The sequence below is a fragment of the Anser anser genome (genome assembly GCF_964211835.1).
Source record: "Anser anser genome assembly, chromosome: 4".
NCBI lineage: Eukaryota > Metazoa > Chordata > Aves > Anseriformes > Anatidae > Anser > Anser anser.
In genome coordinates, this window is record NC_139724.1 from 27,289,570 (window position 1) to 27,305,278 (window position 15,709).

General features: G+C 40.5%; 3 protein-coding genes across 31 annotated transcripts in view; 2 read left to right on the plus strand and 1 right to left on the minus strand.

Moving 5' to 3' along the window:
• Positions 1 to 1,845, plus strand: part of NEK1 (NIMA related kinase 1) — a 47,491-nt gene extending 45,646 nt beyond the window's left edge. For all 16 annotated transcript variants that reach the window (XM_083833556.1, XM_083833568.1, XM_083833570.1 and 13 more), the window contains one exon: positions 520 to 1,845. In XM_083833556.1, coding sequence (XP_083689682.1) covers positions 520 to 533 — 14 coding nt within the window. In that variant the 3' untranslated portion in view covers positions 534 to 1,845. The remainder of the gene's footprint in view (positions 1 to 519) is intronic.
• On the minus strand, positions 544 to 15,332 carry LOC310898455 (uncharacterized protein). 7 transcript variants are annotated; one of them, XM_083833619.1, is made up of 6 exons: positions 14,897 to 15,332; positions 14,292 to 14,357; positions 14,134 to 14,220; positions 13,425 to 13,511; positions 7,777 to 7,863; positions 544 to 5,986 (listed from the first exon to the last, which is right to left on the minus strand). In XM_083833619.1, exons 2-6 carry the CDS (start codon positions 14,324 to 14,326, stop codon positions 5,899 to 5,901), a joined length of 384 nt encoding a protein of 127 aa, XP_083689745.1. In that variant the 5' UTR covers positions 14,327 to 14,357; positions 14,897 to 15,332; the 3' UTR covers positions 544 to 5,898. The 7 variants fall into 7 exon arrangements, 2 of the variants coding, with proteins under 2 accessions (XP_083689745.1, XP_083689746.1); XM_083833620.1 differs by having other exon boundaries at positions 13,409 to 13,511; positions 14,897 to 14,989; XR_014583308.1 differs by lacking the exon at positions 544 to 5,986 and having other exon boundaries at positions 5,993 to 7,863; positions 13,409 to 13,511; positions 14,134 to 14,215; positions 14,897 to 14,989.
• Positions 15,333 to 15,521: 189 nt separating this feature from the next.
• Positions 15,522 to 15,709, plus strand: part of SH3RF1 (SH3 domain containing ring finger 1) — a 90,525-nt gene continuing 90,337 nt past the window's right edge. For 7 of the 8 annotated variants that reach the window (XM_083833576.1, XM_083833577.1, XM_083833578.1 and 4 more), the window contains exon 1: positions 15,522 to 15,672. The gene's annotated coding sequence lies outside the window, so the exon portion shown is untranslated. The remainder of the gene's footprint in view (positions 15,673 to 15,709) is intronic. The other variant, XM_083833583.1, reaches the window with a different exon arrangement.

A 15,709-nucleotide genomic window follows, 5' to 3' on the forward strand; every position in this document is an offset into this window, starting at 1 on the left:
AATTTCCTGAAAATGTTGGCATACAAATTGTAAGCTGTGGTCTGAGTGAATCCTATTAAAATGAGCTGACTTTCATCTTGTGAAATGTTGATTAATAAGCGGCTATTTTTAAGAGCTTTGGTTCTAATTCTGTATTTTACAAATCTGTAATAGCATATGAAAATGTAAAGAAAAGGTAATTCTACATTTCAGTTATTTAAAGAAAATAACTATGCTAATTTTGGGTAGACCTTTTGGGTAGACCTGTGCGGTATCAAGAGTTGGACTTGATGATCCTTAAGGGTCCCTTCCAACTCAGGATATTCTATGATTCTATGATTCTAATAAAGGTGAATAGAGGACAAGTGACAGAAGAATGTTCAGGAGCTTCTATCTCAGAAGTTTCATACTCTTCAAGTACTTTTACTTATTTTTTTCTAATTTGTTTTGTAACTCCAGGTTATGTGTTTCTGTTTTGTTTTGTTTTTCTCTTCTGTGTCCTTTTTACCCTGTCTTTTCCCTGTCTTGTGATTTTTGCAGATAATGATGAATAAACCTGACTCAGGAATTCCCTTAGTGCTGTCTTACATATCAGTGTTTTGAAGTCTGCACAGCGGAATAACAAATCGTAGCAGAAAATGTAACATGGGGCAGGAGAAAGAAGAACTGAAAAAAGAACGGTGACTGTATGAAACAGAGGAAAAACATGCCTTTTAAACTGAGATATTTATACACTTCTCTTGTGTGTACTTGCATATGTGTTCATTGCTCAAAATTTAAAAACTATACACTATAATCTCACAAATTCAAAAAGAAATAAGGAGATGAATAAATATAGATGTTCTGATACAAAACTGAGACTTAGAATGTAAACCAGAGCTTTTGCCATATCAACAGTTGGCTGGTAGGGTTAAGCAATTGGAAGGATTACTGGGTTCTGGAAGTACCAGGTCTGTTAACTTCTATAGTTAAAGTAGCCCTTCTTTACATGTACATAAAGAAATCTCGTTTTTATTGACCCTTGTGGTTGTATTTTAGTAACATCTTAATCTACTGGTCCAATTTGAGTACTTTGCTTTTATCTTAATAAAATGTATTTTGAAGGCATCTGTCACTTTTTAACCAGTGTCATCTGAAATATCTTAATGGTGTTTCTAAATCAAGGCAGACTGGTATTTCAGTCACTGAAGTGCTTGGATTTTTTTATTTTTTTGAGATTGTAAAATTAATTTGGAGCTGGAAGACTTTTCTGGTATTTTTCTTCTTTCTCAAAACCCCAAGTATTTAGTTCTTCAAGTTTTGCAATCAGGTCAATGATAACATAGCACAGTGTTGAAAGGGGTGGTTTTTCTCCTGTTTGTTTTTAAATTCTTACTGTTACTCTCATGGCCCCCTCAGCCAGGGGTGGTGGTATGAAATATCACAGGCACAAATGCTATGTAATACTTGTCATCTTTTGGCTCACGTTTACTAGCTTGATGTCTACCACCCCTGAAATTAAGAAAATGAAAATAAAAATTCTGACCCACATTTCCTTGTTTCTCCTGTCAACGCAGTACTATACAGGGCCAACACTAGGTGTGTTGTTATTTTCAAATTATCTGTGGAAAAGCTTGATTGGCTTATCCATAAAACAAGTCGCCTGTTACAAATCAGATGAACTGTCAAACTTCCAACTGCCCTATTGAAGAAAAAATTCTATTTTTTTCAGCTGCTGTAAAATACACCAGTCACAATCTAAAACTGTCAACTTTTCCACAAAGAGCAATCAAGTATATACATTATTTAGAACTGTTAAAATATGTACATGTTTTTTGTATAATTGTTTTATGGTGTTATGATTATTAAAGTTTTGCCCACTGAAAAGTTTTGTGTTTTTTTAAATGTGTCCAATTCTTGAATGTAGGTAAGATTATTCTATTTCAGCTGTATCGTGGGAACCTACAATGAAAACTTCGAAAATACTTAATTACCTTTAATGTATAGATATATTTTTATATATATATATCCATATGTACTTGATAAGCAGCTGTTGCTTTGTCTGATGAGAAACATGATCATTGCTGGAAACAGTGCTGGTTCTGTCCTATGCTGCTTGTCTTCTTTTTCCTTCCCTTTTTTTTCCCCCTTTTTTTCAGTTGTCTTTGAGTAGATTATCCAGAGTGAAATAATCCTCAGGAGCCACTGATTATAGTGACATTTAGCAAATACACTCTTTAGATTTTATAAAGAATGCGTTATTTTCCTTTTTCTGTTTTGCTTCACCTTTTGGGGGGAGGGAAAACCAAACCCCTTAAATTTCAAAGAATACAGATTAGCCTTGCAAAAGTATGGTATATTTCATTATGCTTCTGCTTTACAGTAGTGAATTTTCTCAAAGAAATACAATCTTATTGAAGGTAAAGGTTGGAGTTTGTTTACTTCCCTTTAAATGGAAATAACATAATTGTTGACATTCATTTTTTATGCAGATTACTGGCTTGCTTTTGGTAAGAAATATGGACGTAATCTGCAGATTTCAAGCTTCATAGACATAGAGCTTTTTATCAATTAATGATTTGAAAAATATGCACAGATTGTGCACAGCTTTTCAAGAAGACTAATCTTCAAACCTGCCAACCAATACTGAATATCCTTGAAAATCCCCCAAGACTGAATTTTAAATTGACACAGTAAATAAGTTTGTCTGCTGAAGTAATGCTTTTAGCTGAAATTTTAAATCCCTATTTAACGCGCTGTAACAGCTTTGCCTGGAAAGCTGCAAGGTGATCTGGCGCTGGATGGTGGTGAGGTCCTGAAGTTGGTAGAGGGTAAATCAGAATCAGTGTGGAAATGATCTTACATCTACATCCTAGAATTTACAAGTATTTCCTGGTACAATGCCATCTTCTGAAGCCTCTACACATAAATAAAGATCTTCAGTGGTTTAAAATAAACACATTGCTGTTCACAAACTACTTACTGACAAATCAAAAATACAGGGAAACAGGCAGAAAGAGGTTACTCAGCTAGGTAGAATCCTATAGATAGAGCACACCTTCACCACTTGCATCCAACATGAAATCCTTGCAAACATTTTCCTGGGAGAAGAGGAGAAGGGCCCGGTATGCCCAGCTTCCCCTAATGACTCTATGGAATTTTGAATAAAACAAAATGTGCCATTTTTAGCACAGTTATGATCTTGTGTGTGCTTGGATATGGTGCCAATCTTCCCCTCAGCCAGAGAGCAATGTGTGCCCCTGCCTACATTTCTAACTGACGCTTTTCTCCGCTAAAAGCACCTCATCGACTCTCAAATGAAACCAGGCTCTAATTAATTTTGCTAGCAGTGATAAACCAAAGACAAACAGAAATTTGGTTTTCAATCCTTTTAAACTTCTTTCTTCCCATTCAAGGAATTGTGTGCTTTCTCAGTTTTCATTTTAACTTGTTTATTCATGAGCCGTGTAGACTAAGATTTAGCATAAAATACAATCTGGTTGTTACCATTTCTAGAACACTTGTTTTTGCTATTTTTATCATAGCAGTTGAGATGAAGCAATTTGCAGAATGTAAATACTGTTTTTTAAATCCATAAAGAGCTTCTTCCTGTAAATTAAATGTGTGTTAATGCAATATGCACTTCAAATGCCTTGCCAAGTTGATATGTTTTCCAGTTGAGCTGATGAGTTCGTCAGTTCAAATAGTATCAATTTGAATGCTTGGCTTGTGCAAGAGTCTTAAAAACACTTCTTCAGCAACTAAAACCTTAATTGAATTGCTTCCATAAAGACATATTAATTTGTAGTTACTTGTGATATGCATATATAGGAGTTTGGCTGCTGCTGCTAAATTGTTTGCCTTCAGCACCTGTGATCTGGTGCACTCTTCCAGGTTTTATTTCCAGGACATTTTTAAATCAAGATGTGATTTAGCTAATTCCATTAACTTAATTTGTAACTACGTAGTTTTAAAACTTACAGAACCGAAGGCTCAGAGAGTTTTTTTTTTCACCTTAGTTGCCCAACAGCCCCAACCAGGTGGATTGCACAGTGGGAAGACTCCCGCGAGGCAGTGTTTGCTAAGCCTCAGGATGGCGGTGACAGTTGTTTCACAAGTCACCCCTGAGGTGGACTGAATCAAATGTGAGGCTGGGGTGTTGCATGACTCACTTTTGCTTGGCTGATGGATGTTCTCTTAGGGACTATTGTCAGCTAGGAGAAAATAAAGCTCAGTTTTAAATAGCATTGTGGCTCGAGCTGATGCAGATGTGCACTGAGTATAATGGAATGATAATCGGGTCCTTGACATACCCTATTTTTTGCTGTATCCTACAAACAGTCCTAACGGTAATCTCTCCTGTAGGGGAAGGGATGAAGCAGGCATTTTTGCTGTTTCCTGAATATGGAATAAAACTTGTAATTCGAATTTTAGGCAAAGATTCTGCAGTTCTAGCTTTCTTGATAAAATTTTAAATCTCCAGCAGTACTTCAGGGGTGCTATTTTTTCCTTCTCTCAGTTTCCCCATCAGCAGTCAACAGTGCTTATTGCTGGTTGGTTTACTTCTGCTAGAATTATTTTAAATTTTATCAGAGTAGTTTTTAAAAAGTGAGGCACATAGCCTTCTTCTGAATAACTGATTGACTTCGCAGGGATATAGAAAAGACAGAAAACTTGACATATTAATAATTAGCAACAGCTCTCTCTATTGTAGGGCTATATCTTAACACGATCATTGCTGAAGTCAGACAGTCTCCTTTTTATAAACTGCTCTAGCTGTCATAGTTTCTTTAAACTCTGTATTAAGCTGTAACAACTCTTGATAAAGCTGTCTAAAAGACAATAGTAAAATGCAACTAATTTGCCATTATTGTAGCACACCTAGTTGATCCTTTCCTGCTGACATTAGTTTTGAGAATTTAAATTTTAGTTTGGAGTATTTTAGCCTTGTTCTTCAAACTTTCTAAGGGAAGATTTTCTAAGGGAAGATTTCTAAGCAAAGATTACCATAGCATTTGAGCTTCTTTATAGTATAAGTCTGGACATACACCGGCAATAGTTTCATGCCTTTTTAATTGTAAGAAATGTTAGTATTTTCTAGTGTTTCATGCTTAAAAGACTTAAAGCATTAGAAAAACACAGGCCTTCTAAATATTAGTAAACATACATGAAAAATTCTTTTCACAGCAGTAAAACATCTCTAATGCGATTCTTAGCTATTACTAATGCAGTATTTTCTTCAGCTTTTGAAAAGCCTGATTGCACTGTACAGTATCCTCTTCTGGGGACTTTAGTACGTCAGTGACCACAGTGCCCTGAATAACTTAACTCACTGTATTCACTTAATTCCCCGGAGTGCTTCCTTTTCTCAGATGATCGCTATTGCTTTCTCTACATTGGGCAATCTTGTTTGTCCAGGAAGAGGCTCCAGCAAATTCTGACTTTAACAGACATCGGGGTTAAGTGTTGCCAGCTGGGAAAGGGAGCACAGTTCAATCCCAGCCTACAGCATTTGTTAACCATGCAGCGATACTGCATTAACTAGGCTGCTCAGATGGGTAATGGACTCATTTTCCAGTGCCAGTATCTGGCCCTACATACAGCTGTGGAGCATGGATGAGCACTGTGATGAGCTCCCCCTTCTCCCAGTAAAACTTCAAGCAAGCTTAAGAGATTATCAACTAAGTTCTGCCAAATCTCACCGTGATCTGTTAAGATGCTACCGTTCTCAGCTGCCTCTTCTTTTCCTTTGCTGATGATTATAAAGCCTGGAAAAATGAAACGTGCCCACCCTCACACTTAGGCACAAAGCATTGCATCTTTGATTAAACTAACGAGAAAGCAGGTTTGAGACAAGTCACCAGACTCCCAGCTGCGGTTGGCAAGGATCTGAGCACATCGTCCATTCTGCTTATTGTGCCACAGTGAAAGTAATCTCCATCAACAGGATGGGGCACAACAGATGGAAGCATGATTTAGACCACTTCGTAATAGTTCCTGAAGCTCATCGGTCAAGGATGGTGTAAGACTGTAAGAGAAAATTATGTATGAACCCCAAGTGAAACAGGCTTGCTGAGGAGCACAAGGTGTGTAGTGTAGAATATTTCTCTTGCATGAACCAAGTCTTCATGGACTTAATAAACACTGGTTTTGTTTTCACTTGCTGGCAAAACTCTCAAAATTTTTGCAGCCATTAAAGTTGTGAGAAACGTGTAGTTATTCTGATTAGTGGGACTGACAGTTTAAAAATTTAGGAATTGAAAAACTGCTTGTTCTGTCATATGGCAAAGCACTGGGGCTTGTTAGAGGAGTCACATAGTTTGAAACATATCGGATCTTTTCCTATAGCTGCTGCATCTAACTCAGCTACAGAGCTGTCTTTGGTACCTCATCTCAGGCATTTTCAGCTTTAATGGAGAAGCCTTGCATACTAGGCCTGTAGGATGTGGGGTGTTTCTCCCCTCCTTGCCCCCAGATTCTGCATTTCTGCCTTATTGGTGTGTGACAGATACGCTGCTCACTTGCAATTACATTGACGTTCATGGAAATTGCAGGTACTTCATATCTGGAAACCAAACGCTTTGATCCTTAGGGAACTAACTGTATTTCCTAGCTATAGGATAACAAAGAGGTCAGAAGGTTTTGCGATCCTTGGACAGAAGACTGTGTAGAATAATAAAATGAACTGGAAACAAAATGAGCTGAAAGCATCTGGGAGTTTTTTGTATATACTGGGCAATATAGTCACTTTCTGTGACTGAAAGTTTACTGTTACCGACGCCTAGAATTAGTCCAATAAAACAGCAGGGAAGCCTTCTCTGTGTTTCTTGCCTCCATTTCTCCCTAACATTTTTATATTCACTCGCTCCCCCTTCTAATGGAAGCAGGGAGAAAAGTGCCGAGCACAGCACTAATGACATGAAAAAAAAACCACTGAAAGAAGCAGCAGGGAGGCCAAGGTTTCAAACACTCTCCCTCCCTTACCCAGGAAAATTTCAGTGACCTCTTGACACCTCCCATGGGAATCTTTAAATTGACAACAGTATTTGCCAAGTAAATACAAAAATGGCATTAAAACAGTATTGTTTCTGACTTAATACTCCTAAAGTCAATGGAAGTGAGTTGAAGTTCCCGCAGCAGTTGTAATGCCCTAATCTCATTCTGGATGGCAGTGGATTTGGATACATATCAGGACTGGTTAATAAACATGCTTCCATGCGTTCAGAAGGAGAATTCAGTTGGGAAAGTGCAAAAAAAAAAATCCAAAATGTGAGTTAAAGTTCATTCTTGGTTTATTGTCTGGGAAAGCTGGCATTTTGGTTAAACAACCATGTGTCATGACACATGGTAACACTACAACACTATCTGAAGTCAAAGCCCTGCTGTCCTACGAAAACAAAAGGGGAAGGCATTCCAAGTTACTTATATCCTGGTTGTTTATTCTGCCATGTTTTTGCTGAAGTTAGTTACTCCTGAATGATTGTCAGGACTCTTGGAGAATATTCTGGTTTAATCATCTGCCAGTTGCCAGTTTTTCTTCTGACATCTGATGCTCAGAAATGGAGGGATATTACAGAGTACCTGGCATCTCCAGCTTCTCTGAACCATTTCTCCCAACACCTAGAGACCACCTCTGCAATAGTTTCTGGTCATTACTCACCCTGGTCCTGGGTATTCCAGGAGATAGGTCACTAAACTGGAGATCTGTGGTTTAGTCCTGGGAATTATCCCTTTGCTTCCTCCCCAGCAAATCACGTAATTTATCCTGCAGAAATAACCACATCTATGCCACTCATTATCTCCCCTCATTTGTCTTGCCTGCGCTTCTCTTTCCGGTCTTTGTCATCATCAGGTGCAGTCTTCAACATATGAGGGAACTCTGCCTTCACGCTCCGCATCGCTGTCCTGTAAAAAAGGAACAGCACAACAAATGTCATACATAAGAATGCTTCCAGAACGCAATAGCAGAAAAATGTTCACAGACTAGTGGGAACTAGCACACAGGAAAACACCTCGTACAGACCATTTGCTGACAGCCATTTTGACCACAGCTGCCTTAGCTATATTTAAGGACTGTGACATGGATTAAAAATACATCCTTTGTTTACGGGGTAGGTGTGACCTTCGAGAAGAATGGTGGTAGAGCTGCATTAGCCATTTGGCGTGCTGCTTGCTAACAGGTTTCTGGCACACGTACCTGTTGTTGTGCCCCATTCACATCCATATGCAGAGAGTTGCTGTGTGCGTTTTCTGGGACATGTGGGAAAATAATGCTCGAAAATGAGTTTTACTGTAGCTCATATAAAGTGTATATTCAAGCAGTATTTAAGGGCTGATTCTTAGCTACATGGATGGAATCCAGCTGCCTGTTTTATTTGGCCCTGAGAGTCAGTTTGATATGATTTACATTTTCAGAGCTGGCTTCACAAAGAAAGAGCTAGAGGGTTGGTTTTGAGGGATGTTTTTTTTTTTTAGTGAGTAAATATTTTACAGACCAAATTCCTAGTTCTACAAAATCAGTGACTCTAGGCTGTGGGACAGTATAAGTAAGCACAAAGGCTGGAATTTATTGCTAGTAATGATCTATGAGATAAGATTTTCAACTAAGCCAGTGCAGAGAGGTCCATTGCCAGATGTGTGGGAGTGAAAGTGACACAAATCTACAAAAAAAAAAACTTTGGCAATCCCAAAGTGATTATATAGCCCTGTAGCGCCAGAAGCCTCAGAGAATTCATTTTGTGTCTCAATGTCTTCATCAACTTAAAAGCCAAGTCCCAAGCTTTACAAAAGAAATCCAAAGTACTGCCATGAATACTCCATAAATTTATCTCACTTTCTTAATCTTATTATAAACAAGGAAAGGATTTTTTTTTTGTCTTGATTCCCCCCTTTGTAAAGAACTGTGGTAGCAGAATGACAGCAACTGCAGAAAATCAGTGGGGAACTTGTCCCTTTATTCACCTACTTTCATCCCAGTGCAACTCAAACTTTTCCAGTGCTCCATACAGGAGGCTTTTCCCTGAGAGTCAGGCTGCATTGCAAATCCCTGCTCTTTGCTTCTAACACATCACAGACAAAAATCGTGTACATGGATGGTACACTGAGCACATCCAAACCTCTGTCTTATATCCTTCCTGAAGTATACCAGAAACTGCAGATATCTGAAGCTGTGAAAAGAGCTTCTGCACCTTTTAGACAGTGCAAGAATAACTTGTTCTGCTTTCTTTGTATCTGACAGTACATTCCGGAAAAGGATGCTTCAGTCAAAAAAAAATTGCTTTACCTTGGGATAACACCACTGCCTTCCCTAGTTTTCGATGAAAGCATTAGTGCATTTTAAATTGTTAGTGCATAGTACATTTTAAATTACATACTGTAATTTTTTATATCCTCATAAACAAACTCTTACAAAACCCATTGCATCACTTGTATTTTTGATATCACGGCAGAACTGTGTAAGTGTGGCAGAGAAGTTTGAAAAGTAAACATGCTGATAATTCTACTTGCTTGTCAGATAGCTCTGCCCAGCAAGCACTTTTATTAGGAAAATGCTATTTTAAGGAAGTAAATCTTTTTGAAGAAACTAGCTGAGCATGCTTTTAAGAACTAGCATTACAGCTCTATCAGATTTTTTTTTTTTTGGCAAGCTACCAAACTATTGCAGCACTGAAAATTCTAAAATGGCTTAATTTAGAATTCGAACAAGCTACAAAACCCAAGAGTTTCATGAAGAAAAATGTCACGTATCTATCCTGGAGCATCTTACAAGCCCCTGCTCCTAAGCCTGGCAGTATGGCACAGCTACACCAAGGCTCTGTTCTGGGACAAAATCCAGACTGACCAAATTTCACTGCAGAGGAGAGCTAGGTGAAGGGAGTGTGGTGTTTTCCAACAGATGTCCTGATTTGGTCAGTAGGAGGAACTGCAGGACTCAGCATAAAAACATACAAACAACATTTTGGATATAGCCTTGCTGTTGCTATATAATTCTTATGCTTTAATGACAGGTGTCATTAGATGTGCTTTAATGACAAAAGCACAACTATTTTTATGAGTTACATCTCTGTAAATGCACTGAAGCCTTGCAGTAACTGAGTTAGACACCTAGAATTAGGTGTTTGTTAAAACCCGAAGAAACGTCTGAGTTTTCATATGTTGTCGTGCAGTTGCTCAAACAACACGTTATTTGGCATGAGAACAGAAATAACATTTCTAAATCACCTTTTAAAGAGCCTGTGGGACTCTCAGTCCTCTAAGTGGACTTGAAAACTTCTCATCTAGAAAGACTGAGGGGGGTGCTTACTAGCATGTTCTGAAGATAGATTTGGTGTGAAAATGTGAAGACAGTCAGAGGTTCCAGCCTGCTACTTTTTAGAGGACACTTTGTTGAGGGTAGGCCGCTGAGGCTTTGGCCAGGGATGTCTGCTCTGTGAGGGTTAATTCTACCCCACTAGATAAAACAGCACAATGCTGTGGATCCTTTCCAATTCGTGGAACTTACTGACTCTCTTTGACTCACAGGATTTTAGAGAGACAGTGGAGCTTTTCCAGAAATATAAAATACAATAAAACACAGAATTTAGGAATAGTAGACCTGATGTAACAGATACAGCCTTCTCTCAATGCCCACAACAAACCCTCCTCTGTACAGTCCACAAGCAAAAGTGCCTCTGACTCTTCTCAGCAGTTCCAGCTCCTCCTGTCTAATACCCAATTTTTCACTCAAGTCATACACATGCCAAGCATCCAGTTTCCAGACATTCAGCTTCTTTCAGATGCTACAGTAATGATGTAATAAGGTGTGGTAATGGAGACTAAGTAAACTTTCATGAACATTGAATATCCTTTATCATATTATGTTTTTCCCTATTTAGAAAGAAAAAAAAATGTTTGGGCCCTGTAACTCATTTAATCTGTTTGTGCTTTGAATGCTCCAAACATTTGTCACAATGTTCCTCAAACATCGGTAAAATGGGAGTTTAGTCTCTCCAACATGTTATTACTCAAGGTGTTTGATATAGTCGTGCCCGATCTCTGTCTAGACTCATTAACACAATAATTCTATTTAAACATTTATATGGTTGTCAGCTTACTCGTCTATTATGAAACACGGGTGTCAGCTCATCAAGAATTTTTAGCCTGTGACTTGTATGCAGCCTTTGCAAGTGGGGAATTAATAGCTTTTTAATAGCTTAAAATTCACTAACAATCTAGCAAACTACTAAAACAGCACGCAAGTGTTCCAAAAAGTCTAGGTCAGTCAGTAATTCTTAAACTGCATCCTGATCCACGTATGAATCTTCAGGAGAGCAGATCTGAATCAGATTGGGAGATACCTAGGAAAGGGCTGAGAAGAGAATCTGGCATGCTCTGTCCTCACAGGAATTTCTCCTGCAGATGCAGCAGTGGATACTGTAGCTAGGCTATGCAGATCATAAACCCAGAAGCCCAGTAGGTATCTTCCAATGACTAAACTGGGGAAAATGCTGTGAGATAAGGGAGCTCACCTGAACACTGAGGATCTGTAATACATATATTCTTTAACGTCACATCCACTTTGTCTTTTGTATTTGTAGCTGTGCCATACTGTCTCATTGTGACTTAAAAGTAATTGCAAAAGCATCAAATAGAGAAAAGGTAAGTGCAAAGGTAAGATCCCAGCTTCACTTTGTCACAGAGAGCTAACACGGTTTGTACACAAAGGACATCCTCCTCAAGGAAACAGGAAACTAAAAAGTAATCAAAATTCAAATGTCATCTCTGTCTTGTCAGGTCTGAGACGCAGCCAGGCAGCTATTGTCTGTGCTCTCAGCTAAGTGCCTAGTTGAATACTGAATAAAGCTGTAAAACTAGAAGCCAAAATGTACTGAAAGCACATCAACCCATTTCTCCTGCCTCCTCGCAAATATAAGCCATTGATCTAGTTACGACTAGTTCACAACACCTGAAGTGCAGCAGGGGCAGCACAGAACCCAGTTTGCAAGCAAACTGCCTGGATAGATATCAACCACGCTAAGCTCCCTGCTGTCAGAATCACGCTCACAGTAACCAAGGCAATTTAAAGCCAGCACTAATTGCAGCATAGCCATCTTGTTGTCAAAACAAAACCAACCAAAAATATATGAAAAGGGAATAGAGTCATCAAAGAACATCCTTGCCCATTGCCACCAGAGACTGAAGAAAGCTGGCCATGTTTCACCGTGTGTTGTATGTGCTACTACGAAAGGCAGCAACACAGCAACATCAGCACGGGCATCAATGGTAAACTCTTAGTAAATTGATGTCACTGGGAGTTTAGCTTTGCCTTTGAAAAGAAATCTCCACTGCATCTCCAGGGGTCATTTTTTGAGGAAATAAGATTAACCTTTCTGGTCTGTGCTTGAGATCAATGTGCCATGGGAAAAATAGGCTAATCTGGAAGTTACAAATGGGGAAACATCATCCTTTCCGAAAAAATAGCTATAAAAACAGTTTAGTATGAAGAAGTGGATCTTAAAACAAAAGCATGCTTGTACTTCCCAGTAGAAATAATATTGTTAACATTCATTCTTGAACCTACAAAAAAAAATTAAAAATCCAGCCTATGACTCCCTCAGAACACTGTCTTGTTTAACACTTCTTTTTGGTAGGATGTAACACCCCTGTTCCGTGATTCTTATTACCTTGGTATTATGTGATTTGCAGCCATCTCAAGATTTTGAGGATGTAATCCACAAATAAATATATATTCATCTGTTTATTCTCTCAGGCCAGAGCATCCCCTACTCAGCCTCCAATTACTCCAGTACTTCAGTGCATTTAGTGCTTTTGCTTGTTAGTGTGTTAGTTTACAAACGTCTGCACATTTCAAAAGATCTGCAAGCTAACGAGTGGAATCCTATTCTGAAACATCTCATACTATTTCTTAGTCAAATTTCCTAAGAAACTAGATGCAAATGATCACGGAGTGCATCTGTCAGCCTCTCTTCCCAATTGTTTGTAATTCAATAGCAAAACCTGACAGAACATTTGTAAAGATATTAAGATTCTATAGGTTTTTATGGAAAGCAGTGGTCATATCCAGAAACAAGCAAAATCGAATGCCCCTACTACAGAAGAAGGTGCAGCAGAGGTCACTATCTCTTCTTGTTGGCCTGCCAACTTCCCGACTAGTCAAATGTTGCTCAGAGCCAGGCACAGCATATGCTGTCTAGCATTTTAAGACAGAGGAAGAACTAAGGAGACTTGGAAATGTGACAGAAAAATGAATTACTGCAGTAGGGTGTAGGGGAATAAAAAATATGATTGTGATGGCAGAGAGGGCTGAAGATGCGGGAAGGCCTGTAGGGTGGTTGGCCTACAGAAGAACAAGACAGCATTAGCAAAAGGGAAGAAGCACAGAGGACATAGTGGATGTACTGTCCCAAGGACGCTGGATAGAGAACACATGTTCATAAGAAATCAGGTTTACCAGTTGTGCTACTGACGTTTTGTCTTTTGCTGTTCTCTTCTGCCTGTTGCCCTTCACTTTCTCCTTTATCCAGTGGCTGACCGATGAAGAGAAACAGCATACACTGGAGAGAAAAGAAAAAAGTTTGTACCTGAAAACTAACTTTCAGAATACACAAAAATGTGTAAAAAGTTTTCACAAAAACAAACCAAAAATAATTAAAATCATAATTGTAGAAATCTGGTGATCAAGTAACGGGAGGGCCTCATACCACAAATCTGTGTTTTTAATGGTTCTCCGCCCTGCGCAACCTCTCCTTTGCATCAGCTAGGTCCCTGCACAACTGGTACTAAGTAATGAACTGTACATAACAACGGAAGGGTTTCAAGAAGGAAGGTCTCCTCGTGTAAAACTGTGCAAAGTGTGCAGTTCCCTGCTTGTGGCAGGAGCAGAAATGAACGAATGCTTAAATATAACAGGAATTCTGTTCCTTTCAGTCCTGGCGTCAGCCTAGCGCAGCCACGCAGAGTCAAAACACTTCATCCATAAGAGGGCAGTGGCGTACATCGGCATGCACACCCACGATTTTTTACACAGATTATGTTTGTTTGAAAATTAACTACTGCTGCTGCTCGGGAAGTAACATATTTATCTGACACTCTTCGGAATGTTTACTGCTCTGGCTAGTATACTAAAACATATTTAATATTTTACAGACTTTACAGAAAACATTCTCAGAGACTAACCTTGATAAAGGGCTAATCTTTTTATCCTGCTTCCCTGAACTTTCATCTTGCTTTTCTGGTCCACCACCTGTAACGTAAATGCCTTTACTGTTTGAGTAGATATTTTACATTCCTTAGGCAACAAACTGAGTTCAGACAACAATAATTGCGTCACTTACAAAAGCATGCTGTGCTGTAAAGGCTGGTAAACCATTGCCCTGCAAACGTGATGAGATCTTGAGAAGCTATGGCCAGAAGCGACAATTAATTGTGAGAAGCACTTCTGCATAGATTCAACAAGCGAGTAGCTCAAACGTACTGCTCGTTCCTTCTGTAGCAGCAGCGCTTGCACAGCAAGAGAGAGGAATACTGCGAGACACAGGAATATTCCCAAGTATCAAATGTTCATACCCTTCTCCTCTATTTATGTTACAATACTCCCTGCAAAGCGCAGACATAGACCAGAACCCCATCTGCATCAGTTTTCCTAAACTCCAGAATTTGTGGGGGAGGAGGCCTTATTCCTTAATGAACTGTAGATATTTATAACTTTTACTATTCCTACTAATAAAAAGCAGTTAAAGACGTATTTGGCCTGTGCACATATATTTGGAAATCCTAACATTTGCAGAATATCACTTCTGCAGGGAACAACCCAGCTAACAAACAAAACAGCTAAGCCTACCACACAATCTACTGACATGAACCTTCACGACCTACAAAAAACCGCTTTTTATATGCACATAACTTTCAGAAGGATTGGCAACAAGCTGGAATGGCTAACCTGAGCCGCTCAGAACAACACACGGGGAGGCTTTCTGGTTATTTCCCCTCGGAGCTGCAAGCAGAGGCGATGTTTAATTGGAGCCCCTGTACGAACTTGGGCATTTGGCCAGGCACCACCACAGGCAGGGTGCCACACCTGGTTCAAAAAGCGACTTCTTACAACTCCTTTTGGCCGTTTTACCATCAGTTCACGCCTGCGTGAGGGTTCACGTCTTTATTTATGAGCTGCCTCGCAGCGAACCGCCTCACGAAGGATAACCTCAGCGGGGGCTGTCAGGGGCACTTTCTGCCCCCACTCGGCGGCTCAGGGGGTGCCACCCGCAGACAAGCGGCCGGACAGGCCCTCCTCCTCCTCCTCCTCCAACTCCTCCTCCTCCTCCTCCTCCTCTTCTTCTTCTTCTTCCTCCTCCTCCTCCTCACAGCCGCGGGCCCCAGCTCGGGCCCCGGCCGAGGCCGCACTTGGCGGGCCCCAAGGGGCGGCCATCACGGCGCGGCCCCACCCGGGCGGGGAGGCGCCGCGGCTGAGGGGAGGCGGCTCACACCGAGCCGAGCCGGGCCGGGCTGGGGGCCACCCTCCCCGCCGCCCTCCCCTCGGCCTCGGCGGGGCGGTGCCGCCCCCCGCGTCAGCCCTGCGCGGCGGGGCGGGGAAGGGAGAGGAGGGAAGGGAAGGCGAGGGAGGGGACGGCAGCCTTGGCGCTGCCGCGGCGGGAGAGGCACCGGTGGCGGCTCCCGGGAACAAAGCGGGGCCCCTGGGGCCGGCGGCGGCACCCCACGGTGAGGCACGGGCTCGGGGGGGCGCTGGGTCCGCCGG

Excerpts from the sequence above, each read along its gene's own strand:
- LOC310898455 (XM_083833619.1), bottom strand. The coding sequence starts at position 14,326 with ATGGTTTACCAGCCTTTACAGCACAGCATGCTTTT. Across the intron at positions 14,221-14,291 it reads TTACAGCACAGCATGCTTTT|TAAAGGCATTTACGTTACAG; the intron begins GTAAGTGACGCA and ends CTACTCAAACAG. Across the intron at positions 13,512-14,133 it reads AAGATTAGCCCTTTATCAAG|TGTATGCTGTTTCTCTTCAT; the intron begins GTTAGTCTCTGA and ends TTTTCTCTCCAG.